At 55.8% G+C, this 15850-nt stretch overlaps 1 protein-coding gene across 3 annotated transcripts in view; it reads left to right on the plus strand.

Moving 5' to 3' along the window:
* MID2 (midline 2) overlaps nt 1-12534 on the plus strand; it is a 53707-nt gene extending 41173 nt beyond the window's left edge. For all 3 annotated transcript variants that reach the window (XM_066333801.1, XM_066333804.1, XM_066333802.1), the window contains exons 5-10: nt 249-397; nt 1241-1368; nt 2380-2523; nt 5941-6102; nt 10717-10924; nt 11083-12534. In XM_066333801.1, the coding sequence (XP_066189898.1) occupies nt 249-397; nt 1241-1368; nt 2380-2523; nt 5941-6102; nt 10717-10924; nt 11083-11485 (1194 nt within the window). In that variant the 3' untranslated portion in view covers nt 11486-12534. The remainder of the gene's footprint in view (nt 1-248; nt 398-1240; nt 1369-2379; nt 2524-5940; nt 6103-10716; nt 10925-11082) is intronic.
* Nucleotides 12535-15850: the final 3316 nt, after the last annotated feature.

Here is a 15850-nt window from a genome sequence, read left to right on the forward strand (position 1 = left end):
GCAGTCTCATGCTCTCTTCAGGTGGCAGTGAGGGGTGACACTGTGTTTGCCTGGGAGGAGCGGAGAGAGCAAGCACAGGCTGTGACCCGGGGCTTTCCCACTCCCAGCAAAACTGAACGTGGGAAGTGCTTTGCCCTGCTCCCTCCCCAGAGCCACTGGGGCATTGCCGGGCCATTTCAGTGCCACGATCATGTCCTGGCGGGGCTCCGTGTGCCTGTCCTGAGCCCTGCTCTCCGTCCCCCGGGCAGGTGATGAAGCTGCGGAAGCTGGCCCAGCAGGTTGCCAACTGCCGGCAGTGTCTGGAGCGCTCCACGGTCCTCATCAACCAGGCCGAGCACATCCTGAAGGAGAACGACCACGCTCGCTTCCTGCAGACCGCCCGGAACGTGGCCGAGAGGTGCGCTGGGCTCGGGCCGCTGCCGGAGCTGCCCGGGGATGGGGCGGGTCCCCGCAGTCACTCCCCGGAGGTGCCCTCACTGTGCTGTCCCCACCTCAGCCCCAGGGTCACAGCCTCAGCCCCAGGGTCACAGCCCCACTGTGCTGTCCCCACCTCAGCCCCAGGGTCACAGCCTCACTGGGCTGTCCCCACCTCAGCCCCCAGGGTCACAGCCTCAGCCCCAGGGTCACAGCCTCAGCCCCAGGGTCACAGCCCCACTGTGCTGTCCCCACCTCAGCCCCAGGGTCACAGCCTCACTGGGCTGTCCCCACCTCAGCCCCCAGGGTCACAGCCTCAGCCCCAGGGTCACAGCCTCAGCCCCAGGGTCACAGCCTCACTGTGCTGTCCCCACCTCAGCCCCAGGGTCACAGCCTCACTGTGCTGTCCCCACCTCAGCCCCAGGGTCACAGCCCCAGGGTCACAGCCTCAGCCCCAGGGTCACAGCCTCAGCCCCAGGGTCACAGCCCCACTGTGCTGTCCCCACCTCAGCCCCCAGGTCAGGTTCTGTCCCTCCCTGGGCAGGGGCAGCTTCTCACCGTACTGTGGAGGCCAGCCCCTTCCCTGGGCTGGGAGAGTGGTGGAAATGCCAACCCAGGGGAGGTGAGGGGCCGGTCAAAGCTGTAAACCCCGGGGATGGAGCCCTCCCACGCTCAGGGGACCTGTCCCCAGGCTGGGCCATCCTCCTGGCTGAGGGCAGTGCTCTGTGGTTTCCTGACAGCAGGTGAGGCACACGGAGGCTGCCCCCATCCCTGGGCCTCACTCGTGCACCCTGTTGCCTACTGATGGTCCCTTTTCTCCTTCCAGGGTCGCCATGGCAACTGCATCCTCGCAAGTCCTGATACCAGATATCAATTTTAATGATGCCTTTGAAAACTTTGCTTTAGATTTTTCCAGAGAGAAGAAGCTGCTGGAGGGGCTGGATTATCTAACAGGTGAGTGCTCAGGGGTGCTCCACTCTGTATCTCCCCTCAGCCCTTCTGCCCTGTGCTCCCCCAGGGGCTGGCAGACCTATTTCAGGACTTCACCAGTAACAAGCACCAGGTCAGCTGCGGCAGAGCAGGGCCTGTGCTGTCCCCAGGACAGTGACGTGTCCCCATCCTCTTGTTTCACCCTGCCATTCCTGGAGGACCCATGGAAAAGTCCAGAAAGCTTAAAAACGATGGTCTCCGTGACCTGGTGGGGGAGGCTGATATCCATAAGGGTGCAAGAGGGATAACGACTATATAAGGGTCCATGAAAGGAGGAATGATGAATTAACCAATTATTATACTTCTAAGGCACACTGTGCTTTAACATTTCCCTTTTCCTGCCCTTTTTCTGGGTCACTTGGTCCTAAATGATGAGCCCTGCTGGGCAGGACCTCAGCGGTCCCTCAGTGCTGCCCTGAAGCTCCAGCACAGACTGGTGGCTGCCCCTGGGGGTGTGGGAGCAGCAACGGCTCCTGGAGCAGCCTGTGCTGGAGCACTGGAGGGGTGAGAGCTCCTGGAGCAGCCTGTGCTGGAGCACTGGAGGGATGAGAGCTCTGGGGAGCTGAGGACATCCTTGCTCACCCAATTCGGATTTTATCATCATGAAGCAAATCAGCTTTTGGTGAAAGATTAGCACAAGCATATCCACATCAGATATGGGATAAAATACTGATTCCATAACCAGTGCAGGGAAATAGGTGGATTTGGAAGTGGGTTCTCCGCCTGTTTCAGGGTGGGGGTGTCAGACCTGATGGAGCAGCAGTGAAAACCCTATGCTGACCTCTGGATGGCTTGTTAAACTAAGGAGTTTAGTTCAGTGGGAAGCACAATGACAGATAAAATGAGGGAGTTTTTGGTGTTGAGAGACTCTACTCCTGCTGCAAGCCCGTCTCAGCGCTGACATGGGTGCTGGGTTTTTAAGGAAGGAAAGGCCAAACTGACCCAAGTGTGTGCTGTGTGTGTGCCATCCCCCAGCCCCGAACCCGCCGTCAGTCCGTGAGGAGCTCTGCACAGCCTCCCACGACACCATCACCGTGCACTGGATCTCCGAGGATGAGTTCAGCGTCAGCTCCTACGAGCTCCAGTACACCATCTTCACCGGCCAGGCCAACTTCATCAGTAAGTCACCACACTCCCCTTCAGCGAGGAAACCCGTGTAGCCTGGACAGTCTGTGGCTGCTCCATCCCTGGAAGCATCCAAAGCCAGGTTGGAGCAACCTGTGACAGTGGAAAGTGTCCCTGCCCGTGGCAGGGGGTCTCACCAGATCAGCTTTAAGGTCCCTTCCAACCCAAACCGTACTGGGATTCTGTAAGGAAAAGGTTCTCGGGTTCATCAGTGGGTTTAAAGGCTGGGTATTTGTGGAGGAAACCACAGCAAAGGATCTACCAAGGGCTGGTGGATCAGAGCAATGGACACCTCCCGTGCTGGGGGGGCTGTCCCTGACGTGTGCTGGTCTGCACTCGGTGTCATCAGCCCTGACCTGGTGAAGCATCATGAGCACTGGAGGCTCCTCCAGTGTTCGTCTCCCAGCTCTGTGTACCTGGGATTGTACAGCAGCACTGCCTGCTCCGTGGCTGATAACTGAAGTGGTTTATAAAACCCTCTGGAACAGCTCTGAGGCATATTTCCAGGTAATTTTTCATTAAAATTACTGCCATAGCTAGTTGTTTTTCCACACTGACGCAGATTTCTCTCAAAGGGATGGGATTTGATTTGAGGACTGAGGACAGAATCACTGACAGTCTGTGGCTGGTGAGAGTTTTATTTCTGGTTTTCCTAGCAGCACTTGCCATTGTGAGAGGTGCTGACAGGGTTCCTCAGAGTGGGTGTTTGGGCTGCCATCAGTCTGTCCCGCTGGCTGGAAGGACGTTGGCACCAGCAGCACGGTGTCACAGCTCTGGGAGGCTGCTCAGTGCACTCTGAAATGTACAGGAAGCTGCCAGAGAAAGCTCCCAGTGACTTTCCAGGCTGGATCTCACCTCCCCAGCCCTGGCCCAGCCTTTGCCCTTGTTTTGGAAAACAAGATGATGTGTTTCCTTTCCATGAAGGCTGTCAGGTGCCAGTGCTGCCGCAGCCAGACCTGCCCTGCTTGGTTCTCCTCTCCTACCCAGCTAGAGCACTTTGTGTCCAGCACTTTGTCCTCTGGAAGCCTGGAGAGCCCAGCCACCTTTCTGGCTCTGCTCTTGGATGACCACCAGCTCCACGTCCCCTGCACTTCCAGCTGCAGACAAGATGGGGACTTGCTGGTGTTGCTGAGTGGTTTTGGTAGGGAGGGACTGAAGGGCCCTGTGCCAGCCCTGTGCGGTTTGGGCTGGCAGGTTGCTCAGGGCTTGCTCCTTGAGGAAGAAGGACTGTCCAGGGATGGAGTGTCTGGTGCTTTCTCACCCTCAGCTGGGAGGATTTTGCCCTTTTCCACTCAAGATTTCCCCTGCTGCACCTTGTGCCCTTGCCCTGGGACAGTGCCAGGGAAGGATCTGGCTCTCACCTTTCCCCACGTGCCACTTTGGACACACATGACCTGGAGTCCCATACACCAAGGGACTTGGGAGTGAGTCACCTGCCCACCTCTGGGGTCTGGCACAGGAAAGGAGGAGTGAGAATGAGGATCAGGGAGGGTAGTGCTGGAGGAGAGCCAGGAGGGCCACATGTCAGTAGTGTCCTCCTTGGCCAGCCAGCAACCTCCAGGTTGCTCTTTGTAGGAGTGAAGAAATCAGTTAAATCGCTGAGAAGTAGTAACTTACTGTCCCTTGGAATAGCACAGTTTGGGTGATGGGACCATTGAACCCTGGCTGAACTCATGTGAAGAGACACTGGAACACTGAGCAGGAGCTGGGAGCCTGACCAGGAGAGGAAATACCTTTCCAAGGTGTGCAGAATTGGCCTGTGGAACCCATCCCCTTCATGCTTCCATCAAAGCCAAGAGCTTGGCAAGAGCCAGACATTTTTATGGATGATGAATGCTACAATAAAAGGGATTTTTTAAAGGTTTGGCAAGGGTAGGAGCAAGGAGGTTGATTGTCAAGGCCAAGCTCTTTGAGGTTGTTTTGCAAAAGAAACCTGCTTGGAAGGTGAAGTTCTTCTCATTGTCATCTCTGAGCCATTTGTTCCTCCCGATGGTGCATCCCCAGCTGGTCCCTCCTGCAGGAAGGTGACACCAGCCAGGCCGGGCTGGGAGCTGTGCACTCCAGCCAGAGCAGCTCTGTGTGCAGGCTGCAATCAGGATCACATCTGTTTTATCTTCTCCTTCACATCACACTGCTCTGTGCCCCCCGACCATTCCCACGTGTGTCCCAAACCAAATTCAGGGTGACAGGGACTGAGCCTGGCCTTGTCCTGCGCCTGAGCCAGCCACTGAAGGTAAATGAGTTGGAAGCTGTTGTGAAAGAGGTGTGGAGCGTTCCCAGCTCCTGCCTCCCAGCCCTGCACATGTTGAAACCCCCTCTCCAGTCACCCCAAATTCACACTGCACTCCTCACCTCTCACCAGATCTAGGAAGTCTCTAGCTACTTCTTCCATGCTTCCTTATTCCTTTCAGCTGAAAGCCCTGCCCCTGTGCTGGGGTGGCTGCCCTGGTTTCCCCTGAGCCTCATAGCATCTTGTCCCCCAGCTCCGGCTACTCAGGTGCTCTTGCCATCTGCAGGTGATCCTCCTCCCAGTCGTGCTGGTGGCAGGAACAGCCTCCATGGCACCACATAAGGCTTTTCCCCTTCCTGGAACACTGTGTCACCCCATCAGGGATACAGCACCACGTTTCCACACTTGCCAGGCCCTGTAGCTCAGACACTGCAAATCACTGCAGCAGTCAGCTTGGCATCTCCGTGGTCCTGTGTTCTTCATTCTTTCCCATTTCCAGAAAGACTTCAGCCTCCTGAATGGTTTCCAAGCATCTGGATCCCTTCACTGGGAGCTCATTTTCTTTGAACCACTCTGCAGACCAGTCTTTTTAGGGAGCCAAGCATCAGCCTCCCTTTAGCCATGGATTATTACTTCCCACTCTGGAGCACTAAGGACTGGGCAGGAGCAAGATTCAGTTGCAAGCACATCAATTTGGTGCAAATCAATCCCTTTCTGCTGCTGGAATTGCACACTGGGGCCCTGGAGCAGGAGGGAGGCTGTCCTGCAGGAGCAGAGACATGGGAGAGAGGGATGGTGGGGTGGTGGTGGGACGATGGTGACCATCACTCCCTCCCAGGCACCAACAGCTTCCTCCACCATCTGCCTGGGCCAGAAGATGCAGCTGGCTGAATTTCCCTTTCTCTGCACCCTTTCCCCATCACTTCCCGTGGCAGCATCCCAAGAGGCCAGCACTGCAGCCCTGGCCCTGCCTTACCAGCATTGCCTTCGTGTGATAGTGAGGAAGACTCTGTGTTGCTGGGATTTATTATCTCTGGAAATTTCCCTGCAGACACTCTGAACTCCACGCAGGTGGTAAATCCTTCCGAGGGACGTGCGGTCATGAGCTCTGCATTAGCAGCTCTGGGGCTTTGTGTTCTGCCTTTCCCTGGGAATAAATCTGCCCCTCTGCTGCACTGCAGGTCTCTACAACTCCATGGACAGCTGGATGATCGTCCCCAACATCAAGCAGAACCACTACACGGTGCACGGGCTGCAGAGTGGCACCCGCTACATCTTCCTGGTGAAGGCCATCAACCAGGCGGGCAGCAGGAACAGCGAGCCCGCCCGCCTCAAGACCAACAGTAGGTGCCCAGCACCCAGCTGGCTCTGGCAGCTCTGGGGGGAGAGTTTCCTGGGCAGTGGGGTGCCCCGGGAATGGCTGAGTGCTCCCAGTGAGCAGGCAGTGGCTGGCAGTGGGGTGGAAACACCGTGTTGTTAAATCACTGGGATGCCCTCTCCCCCGGTGTCTCTGTTCCTTCTCTGCCTCACGGATGGTCTCCTGATACCCTCTGTGGTGCCAGGGGCTCCCATCAGCCCTCTGCTCCTGTCAGCACCCATCCTGGGGTCCTAGGCTATAATGGTGCATTCTTGTGGTGCCTTTACATCCCTGAGCTTTTTGGGGCTGATGCAAGGAGTCAGAGCAACAGTGTTTTGTGTGTGGCTTGGCTTGCAGAGGGTTGTGATTTGGAGAGCCATAAGGTTGAAAAATGTCTCCATGGTGGTGCATGGGGCTTTGCAGCCACACACAAAGCAGAAGTTTTTCTTTGCAGTGCCCTGGGATGCCAAGAAAGGTTTAGGGAAGGCTGAGCTCTGAGGGGAGTAAAGCTAGACCTGTCCTGGCACAGACAGAGCTCCAGGGTCTGTGCTGGGAAACGTTTTTCCATTGACAGACAGCAAAGACAGCAGAAGCACTGGCACCCACGGCCTGAAGGGTGACACGGGAGGGAAGGTGTGAGATGTTGGGGGAGGAATAAGTTGGCTCTCCAGGCTCCTGCCTGCCCCATGCCTGTGCCTTCCCTGAGTGTCTCTCCTGGTGAGCACAGCCTTCCCGTCTGTCCCTTTCCCAACAGTTGCTTCTGTTGGGAACAGAACAAGGCTTTCATGATAATTTATCACCTCTTCCTCCTCCTTTTCTCTGCACAACAGTAAACTGAATAAAACAACATCGAGGCACTGGGGCTGAGGGAGCTGCTGAGGAGCAAACTTCAACCCAATCTGCCTGTTCATTAAAAATTTATCCCTCCTGCAGCTGCTGTTTCTCGGTGCTTCCCAGCTTTGAAAGGTGCTCGCTCTGGGAGTAAGGAATGGGTGGCTTGGGAAGCTGGGAGTGAGGATGGATGGCTGTAGAGGCAGCTCTTCTGGACAGGGTTTGCTCTCTGTGATTTTATCTGGTCAGGGACCAGATCTGCCAGCACAGCCCCGAGAGCTCCTGCCTGGGGATGGACTGGGTCTGCTCAGACTCCAGTCAGGTGTTGTGGCCCCCTTGCTGCAGGGATGTGTCTGCAGCAGCTTCTTGCAGGTTTTAAACCTGGAGCAGCCCCACCTGAGACACTGCAGGTTATGTGTGATTGTGGTTTTCTGTGTGCTAAAGGCCCTTCCACAAGAACCTATCCTCACCTCCCACTCAGGTGTTGGGCAGGAGAGGCATGTGGCACTGATGGGCACATCCCTTTCTGCCACCACTTCAGTATTCCTCTGCCATCTGTGTTTGTGCAAACTTCTGAATTCATGAAAGTTGGATTTAGCCATATAATATGGATATAATATATATTGCTTTATTTGCTTCTATGGCCAGCCTCAGGGGACAAGGGCTCCTTTAAGTGTCCAGTGGTGCTGTCACCTGTGCTGCAGCTCCAGCATGTCCCCACTGGCTTTTCCTCCTACTGGTATTTGGGACCAGGGTTTCTCCTTTTCCAGTGGACAATATGCAGAGGATATCACACCCACGCTTTCCCACTGCTGTAACCTCGGTGGAAGTGTCAGCAGCTTAACACAGAAACAGCCATTAGCATATTTCACAGCCCGTTCTGTTCCTGAAAGGGATGTCTGGAGAGAGCTCCCTTTGCCAGAAGGCCAGTGTCAGGACACATCCATTTCCGCAGCATCGGCGCTGTCAGGGCTGGCACTTATCTGCATTCCCGAGCAGAGAGCCCAGGGAGAACAGGTTTGGGTTAGTGACAGAGACCATCCTCTGCTGAGGCTGGGCCTGAGCAGGACTTATTTAGGAGAAAGTGTCCAAAAGTTGCTGAAAGTGCTGGAATGCAGGGACAGGCCCAGCTCTAGCCATAAACAAAGTGCAGGGATGTGATTTTTACAGCCCTTGCCTTAGCCACTGTATCCTGGCCTTACTTTCCCTTGCAATTCTGGCTTTTCCAGATTCTGCATCTCTTGGCAAGACCTCAGTGTGCTACAGGATTCTCCATCCTCATCCCATGTGAGGTGTCAGGAGTGGGTTTGATGTCTGAGCAATGGGCTGCAGGGTCACTGTTACTGACTGAATCATGTTAGTGCAGGTGTTTTTAAGCAGCAGGATGATCCTGCAGAAGCTTCCCAGTAAGGAATCTGTGGAAAGATTCATAGATTTAGATGGGTTTATGGCTTTGCTATGACTCAGCAGTACAGTGCTGCAGAAGGTGGTGTCTTCAGGGAGGACAGGATGATGCTGGCAGCTATTCTCCATGGTCGTCCTGTACCCCACAGGTGGCATCTTGGATGGCTGGTGGGAGTAGGGACACTGCCCCTGGAGGCAGAGAGGAGTGACGGAATGCAGGAAGGGCTGGCTTTGTGTCCCTGTGTCCCTGCAGCTTTGTTTGCTCTCTGGGCAGAACGTGGTGGGTGCCTGCAGCATCCTTGGGAGCAGAGTTCATATCCATCCCTTCTTTCTCTCCACATATTTGCAGCCAAATTCAGCTGTCTGCCCTCTCCACTCTGCCCCATCCCTGTGCCCCCACAGCCAGAGGAGTGGGGCACAGGAGCTGCTGTGCTGCAGGGCACTGGTGGCACCAGTGACACCCCTGCACTGCCCCTGGTGGGGTGGTTGTTCCCAGGTTTGGCTGAGTGCTGGATGTTGTCTTCTGCTCCTGGGATCTCATTCCAGTTATTTCTGTGCCTGTTATGTAAAACGGCAAGCAGCCTGTCCTCGCTGTCCCCCTGGGTGGGTGACAGGAGTGTCCCAAGCCGGTGGGCCCCTGCTCACTGGGATGGGTGCAGGAGCCCTGTGAGGTCAGGGCAGCAGAGTGTGTGTCTGGGGTCCTGCAGGGTGGGATGCAGCTCCAGCACACACCTCCCTCTGCCTGGCTCCATCCCCACATTCCACTGACCTTGACCATGCTCCTGGCTGCCTCCTTTTTGTTCCCACACACCCAGTGCCAGACAGGATTTCCTCTGCTCTGCTCACTCCGGCTCTGCAGAGAAGGGAGGGATAATCCAGCTGATAAGTGCCCCAGGGGTGCAGTTGGCTGTGTCCAGCCCTGAAGCTCCCCACAGCTCCCGAGCCTTGTGCAGGGATGACCAGCAAAAGGCTGTCAGGAATATCCCAGCAACTGAATCTGTGGGATAAAGGTCACCTGAGCGACCAGCCCAGGAGATACACATTAATGATGAGAGGAATCATTAATGATGAGAGGAGTGATGGCAGCCCTCAGCTCTCTGCAGGGCAGGGCTGGGGGCTGGAGGACAGTGACTGGGGGACCAGGGGCTGCTGATGGTGGGTGAGCAGGGAGTGAAGGCTGCATTCAGAACCTCCCCTTCCTCTGGCACCTCCCACGCTGGTTGGGATTGTCATGACCTCTGTGAAATCTATATTATTTCCCAGTGCTAGAGTGATACCTTGGGAAGGGGGTTGATGGTAGCAGGTGCCTGGGTGTGTTCTCTGAAATACCCTCTGACCCCTCCCAGCCTGCCCGTGGCACACACTACCCGTGGATGCAGCTCAAGGGCTTGCTCCAGGACATGCCAGCACAAACCAGTCACAAGGGCTGGGCTCCAGTTCTTCACACTGACCTTAGCAAGGGGTTGCCTTCAGAAACAGAGCTGTGTGTGTCTCTCTCCTGATGGAGCCAAGTATTTTTATACCTCACTTCCTCAGAGCTTGTCTCTTTGCATTACTGCCAGGAAAAGATACGGCAGAAAGATCAGAGCAGCCAGAAGAAGGAGGGGGCAGGTCACTCCCAATTTGCAGCTTTACTTTCAGGCTTCTCAACTCAATTATTCAGCAAATTGGGCTCTGAGGAAAACCAGCACGAGCTACCATCAGGTAACAGAGCACAGCACAGATGAGCTCAGCTCTGCAGCTGCAATTGTCACTGATGGTGCAGCTCTTTGCAGAAGTTCCCAGCTGTCCTGGGCTTCTCCCTGTGTGTCTGTTTGCAGAGCTTCCTGCCTGTTCTGGGTGTCCCATTGCCATTGTGGAGTCTGTGTTTCTCCTTGCTGGGGCCGTGTCTGTAGCCAAAACTGGGAGCATGCAGGAGGGCACTGCTGGTCATGCCCCAAGCCGGGTACCAAAACACGAGGGTGAATGTATTGGCCAGACTTGGGGTGTTCCCTGCAGCTGTCATTTGCTTTGTCCTGAAGCAGGTGAATCCCTCTAGAAATGCTCTCCCGGTATCTGTGTGCACTTCACTGCATCTCACATGAAAACACAGCAGCAAAACCCACCTGAACTCAACTTGCTTCTTTGTAGCGTCTTGGGGTTTTGTTTTCAAATCCAGGGATAGTCTGAGGACTTCCATGGGGAAATCATTGACAAACAAGGAGGTTGGTTGAAGCTCTGGGACACCTGGTCTGGTTTGGGGGAATACACCCAAGCAAACCACCATCAACTATGCAAAGCAGAGAACACGGGATGTGAAGAAGCCCCTTTCCTGCACCACAACGCTAACAATGCAAATCCTCATCCATGTGTCTCCTCCCCACAGGCCAGCCCTTCAAGCTGGACCCCAAGATGGCTCACAAGAAGCTGAAGATCTCCAATGATGGGCTGCAGATGGAGAAGGACGAGAGCTCCCTGAAGAAGAGCCACACTCCGGAGAGGTTCAGCGGGACAGGCTGCTACGGCGCGGCCGGGAACGTCTTCATCGACAGCGGCTGCCACTACTGGGAGGTGGTGGTGGGATCCTCCACCTGGTAAGGCTCCACCTGTGTGAGGGGGTGTTTTCCCAGCCCAGCCTCTGCCAGAGATGCCCACCCTGTGCCCTTTTACTGCAGGTGGGCTCTGAAAGCACGAGGCGCCCTGGCCGTCAGGGCTGCGCTTGGTGCTGAGCACAGCTTCTCTTCTCCTGCAGGTATGCCATTGGCGTGGCTTACAAGTCAGCCCCCAAGAACGAGTGGATCGGGAAGAACTCCTCCTCTTGGGTCTTCTCCCGCTGCAACAACAACTTTGTGGTGCGGCACAACAACAAGGAGATGCTGGTGGAGGTGCACCCGCAGATGAAGCGCCTTGGTATCCTCCTGGACTACGACAACAATGCGCTCTCCTTCTACGACCCGGCCAACTCCCTGCACCTCCACACCTTCGAAGTCTCCTTCATCCTGCCGGTGTGTCCCACCTTCACCATCTGGAACAAATCCCTGATGATCCTCTCGGGGCTGCCTGCCCCAGATTTCATCGATTACCCTGAGCAGCAGGAGTGTAACTGCCGGCCCCAGGAGTCCCCGTACGTGTCGGGAATGAAAGCCTGTCACTAGGCTGCCCAGGCCTGCCCGTGCCCCGTGACAGCACTGGCCATGCCAGTGGGTGCAGGTGGCCAGAGCTGCCCACTGGCAGCCCGCTGGAGAGCCGCTGTGGCACCCGAGCAGTCGAGCGCCGTCCACACCCAGCTCCATCTTACTGTAGTGGAAAAGTGGAAGAACCTCAAACCACATCTGGAAATGAACTGCTGTTGGTGAGCTCCAGAGTGCACAAGAGTGGCTGGAGCAGCCCTTTGGCGGTGGCTCCCATCTCTCCCCAAGAAGATTGTCACCTGGATGGTTCTGTCTTCCCTCGGGGGCTGGAAACAGGGCGGGTTTCAGGGGGACCTGAGATGCCCTGGTGGTCAGGGCACGGCTCGTATGTACCATGAGGCTCAGGTTGGGACAGGAGGGATGAGCTCTGGAGCCCTCTGACAGTCGGTGTGGGGACCCAGAGCACTGAGCAGCACTTTTCAGGGAGGGCCTCTGTATGGCTGAGGCTTGGTGGCTTCCCTGGTGGGATGGGTGAGGCTTGGAGCCCTTGGGCTCAGGGAGCCCTGGCAGTGGTTGTGTGGTGGATGGTAGTCCCCTGGAGGGAGGGGGGTGGTCTGTGGGAGTGAAGGTGGCACTGAGGGTCTTCCCAGTGGCTGTCTGTGCTGCACATGGCATGCTCCTGATACATTTGTGGGGTCCTGCAGTGGAGAGCCAGGGACCCCCAGCCCACCATCTCCTCTTTTGAGAGCTTCCCAGTAACCGTGGAGGCCTGCATCCTTGAGGAGCTTTGGCCCCTGGTTTGGCAGCTGCTCCTTCCCAAGGTGGGGTCTGGCCAGCAGTGCCCTGCCCCACAGAGGCCTCCATTAGTGTCCTGTCTGGTGTCCCAGCAGCAAAAACTCCTCTTCCTACTCTGAACCCACAGTAGAGTCCTGCTCAAAGACCATCTCTGCGCTTTATGACTCAAAATCTCAATTTATGACCCCAAATCTTGACTTTTGGTTTGTTCTCCACCATGCCAGGGAATTGGACTGGATGCATTTTAAAGATCCCTTCCAACCCAAACTGTTCCATGATTCTGTAGTGGTGTGAGTGTGTAGCCATCCTGTTTACGCTGTGACAAAGGACTGAGTCTGTCCCAGAGGCTCAGAGACCCTGGTTATTGAGAGCTCTTTGGCTGTCACCAGTATTCCCAGTAACCACAGGCATCAAGTCCCCTGGCCAAGCTCCAGTCTCCAGATTTAAGAGGCCAGGAGGAGCTGGGCTGGCACACAGTCCCTGTTGTCACCATGGGGGTCTGTGGCACAGTTTGGGACCACTGGGCGTATGAGTGGCTGGGACATTGTGGGGGCAAGGATTTCAGGCATTGTGGTGGCCCAGGGCAGCTGGTGCTTGGCTTTGCTCTGTGGCATTTGAAATCCATTTCCCTCCTCTGGATGTGGTGCCTCAGTGGGAGTGGGGACCAAGGAGCTGGGACCACCCAGTCTCTCCCAGTCTCTCCTTCCCATGGAGCTTGCTGACAGGGAACTGTCCCTGCTTTTCAAACCTGATTTCCTTCTATGAGAGGGTTACCCCCCTGAATGATCCAGAAAGGCCAGGAGATAGAATCTTTTTGGACTTTCGTGAGCTTTTGATACAATCTCTCACAGGATCCTTCTGGACAAAATGTCCAGCCCACAGCTGGATAAACACATCATGGGGTGGGTGAGCAACTGGCTCAGGGGTTAGGTACAAAGGGTGACATCAGGCTGGCACTAGTCACTTGTGGGGTTCTGCAGGGCTCCATCTCAGCCCTGTGCTCTTCAGCATCTTCATTAACAACCTGGATGCAGGACTGGAAGGAAGACTGTCAGTTTGCTGACAGCACGAAGCTGGGAGGAGCTGTCAGCTCTCTCACGGGCAGAGAGGCCCTGCAGAGACACCCAGACAAATCAGACAGATGGGGAATCACCAAGCATGTGAAGTTTAACCAGGGAAGGCCAGAGATTCTGCACTTGGGATGGGGCAGCCCTGACTGTGTATGAGCTGGGGAACGAGAGGCTGTGGAGCAGCTGTGGAAGGGCCCCGGGGGTCCTGCTCCATGGCCAGTTGGATCTCAGTCACCAGGAGGGAAATCCATGTTCTGGGGGCATCAGGCCAGGGAGGGAATTGTGCTGCTCTGCTCTGGGCTGAGGCAGCCTCACCTTGAGCCCTGAGGACCGTTTTGCACACCAGAATATCAAAAAGGCATGAAGCTATTGCAGAGTGAACAAAGAAAGGCTGTGAGGACAGAGAAAGGTCTGCAGAGGTCTTGTGAGGAGTGCCTGAGGTCAGTTGTTTTGTTCAGCTGGAGAAGAAGAGATTGGAGGTGTCTGTCATCTTCAGCTCCTCCCAAGGAGGATGGAGGGGCAGGTACCATCTCCTCATCCTTGTGACCAGTGACAGGACTGAAGGAAACGGCTGGAGCCGAGTCAGGAGAGGGTTAGGCTGGATATCAGGAAAAGGTTTTTGCCTCAGGGGCTGGTCATGGCCCCAGGGAATGGTCATGGCCCCAAAGCTGCCAGAGCTCAAGGGGCATGGGGTTGTTTGGGTGTCCTGTGCAGGGCCAGGAGCTGCACTTAATGATCCTGATGGGCCCTTTCCACCTCAGCCTATTCTGTGATTCTGTGGCTCTGGGAGTGAGTGGCTGCCTTGGACAGGGCACTTGGGGCTCATACCATGGGGGCTGTGGCAGAGGCAGGCTGAATTCATCTGGAGCAGTTCAGAATTCATCTGTGACCCCTCCCAGTGACCTGGCCAGGGGAGATGTGTGTTGGTGAGTCTGGAGGTGACAGCTCTGTGCAGGAGGAGTGTACAAGAGAGCCCATTCCCCAGCACGCTGTCTCCCCGTTGTCTGGGCTCTGGTTTTTGGGGAAGGGAGGTGGGCAGCCCCTTGGGAAGGGATCTGCTGCCAGCCCTGGCCAGCTGAGAGGGGTTTCCCTCTGATACAGGCTGCTTCCCCGTGGTGCCTGGCAGGGCAAATGCAGGGGATACACCCCTCCTTCTGACTCCTCCTGAGCAGAGAGCAGCTCTGTTTGCTTCTCCCAGCCCTGGGGTGCAGGAGCTCAGGGAGGGTGCAGTGGGGGCACGTCTGCCATCCCCACAGCCTGGCACATGGCCCCATTTAACTTCAGGAGGTTAAATCACCCTTTTAAGTTGGATGTTTCTCCTGGGAAGGTCTCACAGAAGTCCCTTCCACATGTGCTGGCCCCGTGGGGCTGCTCATCCTGTGTCCCCCTGGGAGGATGCCAGGCCCTGGAGGTGGATGTTGGCCCTGGCAGTGCTGAGGATGGCACACTCAGCATCCTCAGCAGAGACCACGAGCCCTTACCATGGCATTTGCACCTGATGAAATTGCACTAATTGTGGGATCCCACATGTGTCTCATACTCAGCCAGGTGGGGGCTGGGGGCCTTTCCCATTCACCCGCATTGTCCTCCTGTGGTACTGAAAGTAGAAAGTATGACCACCCAATTGTCATCGTGGTTTGAGGAGCAGCAGCCACATCCCCGGGCCCTGCTCAGGGCATGGAGGGGGACTCGGAGTGCTGCTGCTGGTTCCTCTGCTCCTTGGCTCCCCTCAGCCTCCCCTTCCACGTGTAACATTCCTGCTTCCATTTTGGTTGGGGGGAGGGCTGGTCTTCCTTTTGGGTTTTTCCCTTTTCGGTTTTTTTTGCAACTTCTTTGTTAATGTGTGTATATATATATATATTAAATATATATAAAATATAATATAATATAATATATATATATACGTTACTGGGTATGTCTGTGTGTGAGGGGGGCTGTATGGTGAGGACAGCCCTGGGATCTTCTTGCTGCCCACCACAGTGTTCCCCAAACCTGGCAGAGCCTGTGGCCATGCATCCACAGGAGCAGAGGGGACTGTGGTGCCACCAGCAGCAGCTCTCCTTGTGCTGGGCTCACCCTGGAGAGCCCGTGGGCTGGCCAGGCACAGCGTGTGCTGAGCTCCATCCAAAACATCTGTACACAGAAATACCGAGCACCCTGGATGATGTCTCGTTATGCAGGACACTGAGTGTGCCAGCCTGCTCTTTCCCCACTCCTGGATGGCCACAAGGATTCTGGGCATCTCGGAGTGCCAGCCGTGTCTTCTGCTGCTCTCGGCCCCGCAGGGCCTTGGGGAGGGTGGGGATGAAGGCAGAGGTGGGGCCAAGCTGGTGATGGGGCTGAGCCCTGGCTGTGACAGTCCCCTGCACAGAGGAGCACAGGCACACAAACCACCAGAAGACAGAGCCCATTTTTGGAGCACAGCTGCCTAAAATATTTATTAAGTGGAAAACACATGGTGCAAACCAACACTGTGGAATTAAATATTTCTTACTTTATGCCTTTGCTCCAGGCTTTTTCCTGT

Source organism: Sylvia atricapilla, chromosome 21 (genome assembly GCF_009819655.1).
Source record: "Sylvia atricapilla isolate bSylAtr1 chromosome 21, bSylAtr1.pri, whole genome shotgun sequence".
NCBI classification, from domain to species: Eukaryota; Metazoa; Chordata; class Aves; order Passeriformes; family Sylviidae; genus Sylvia; species Sylvia atricapilla.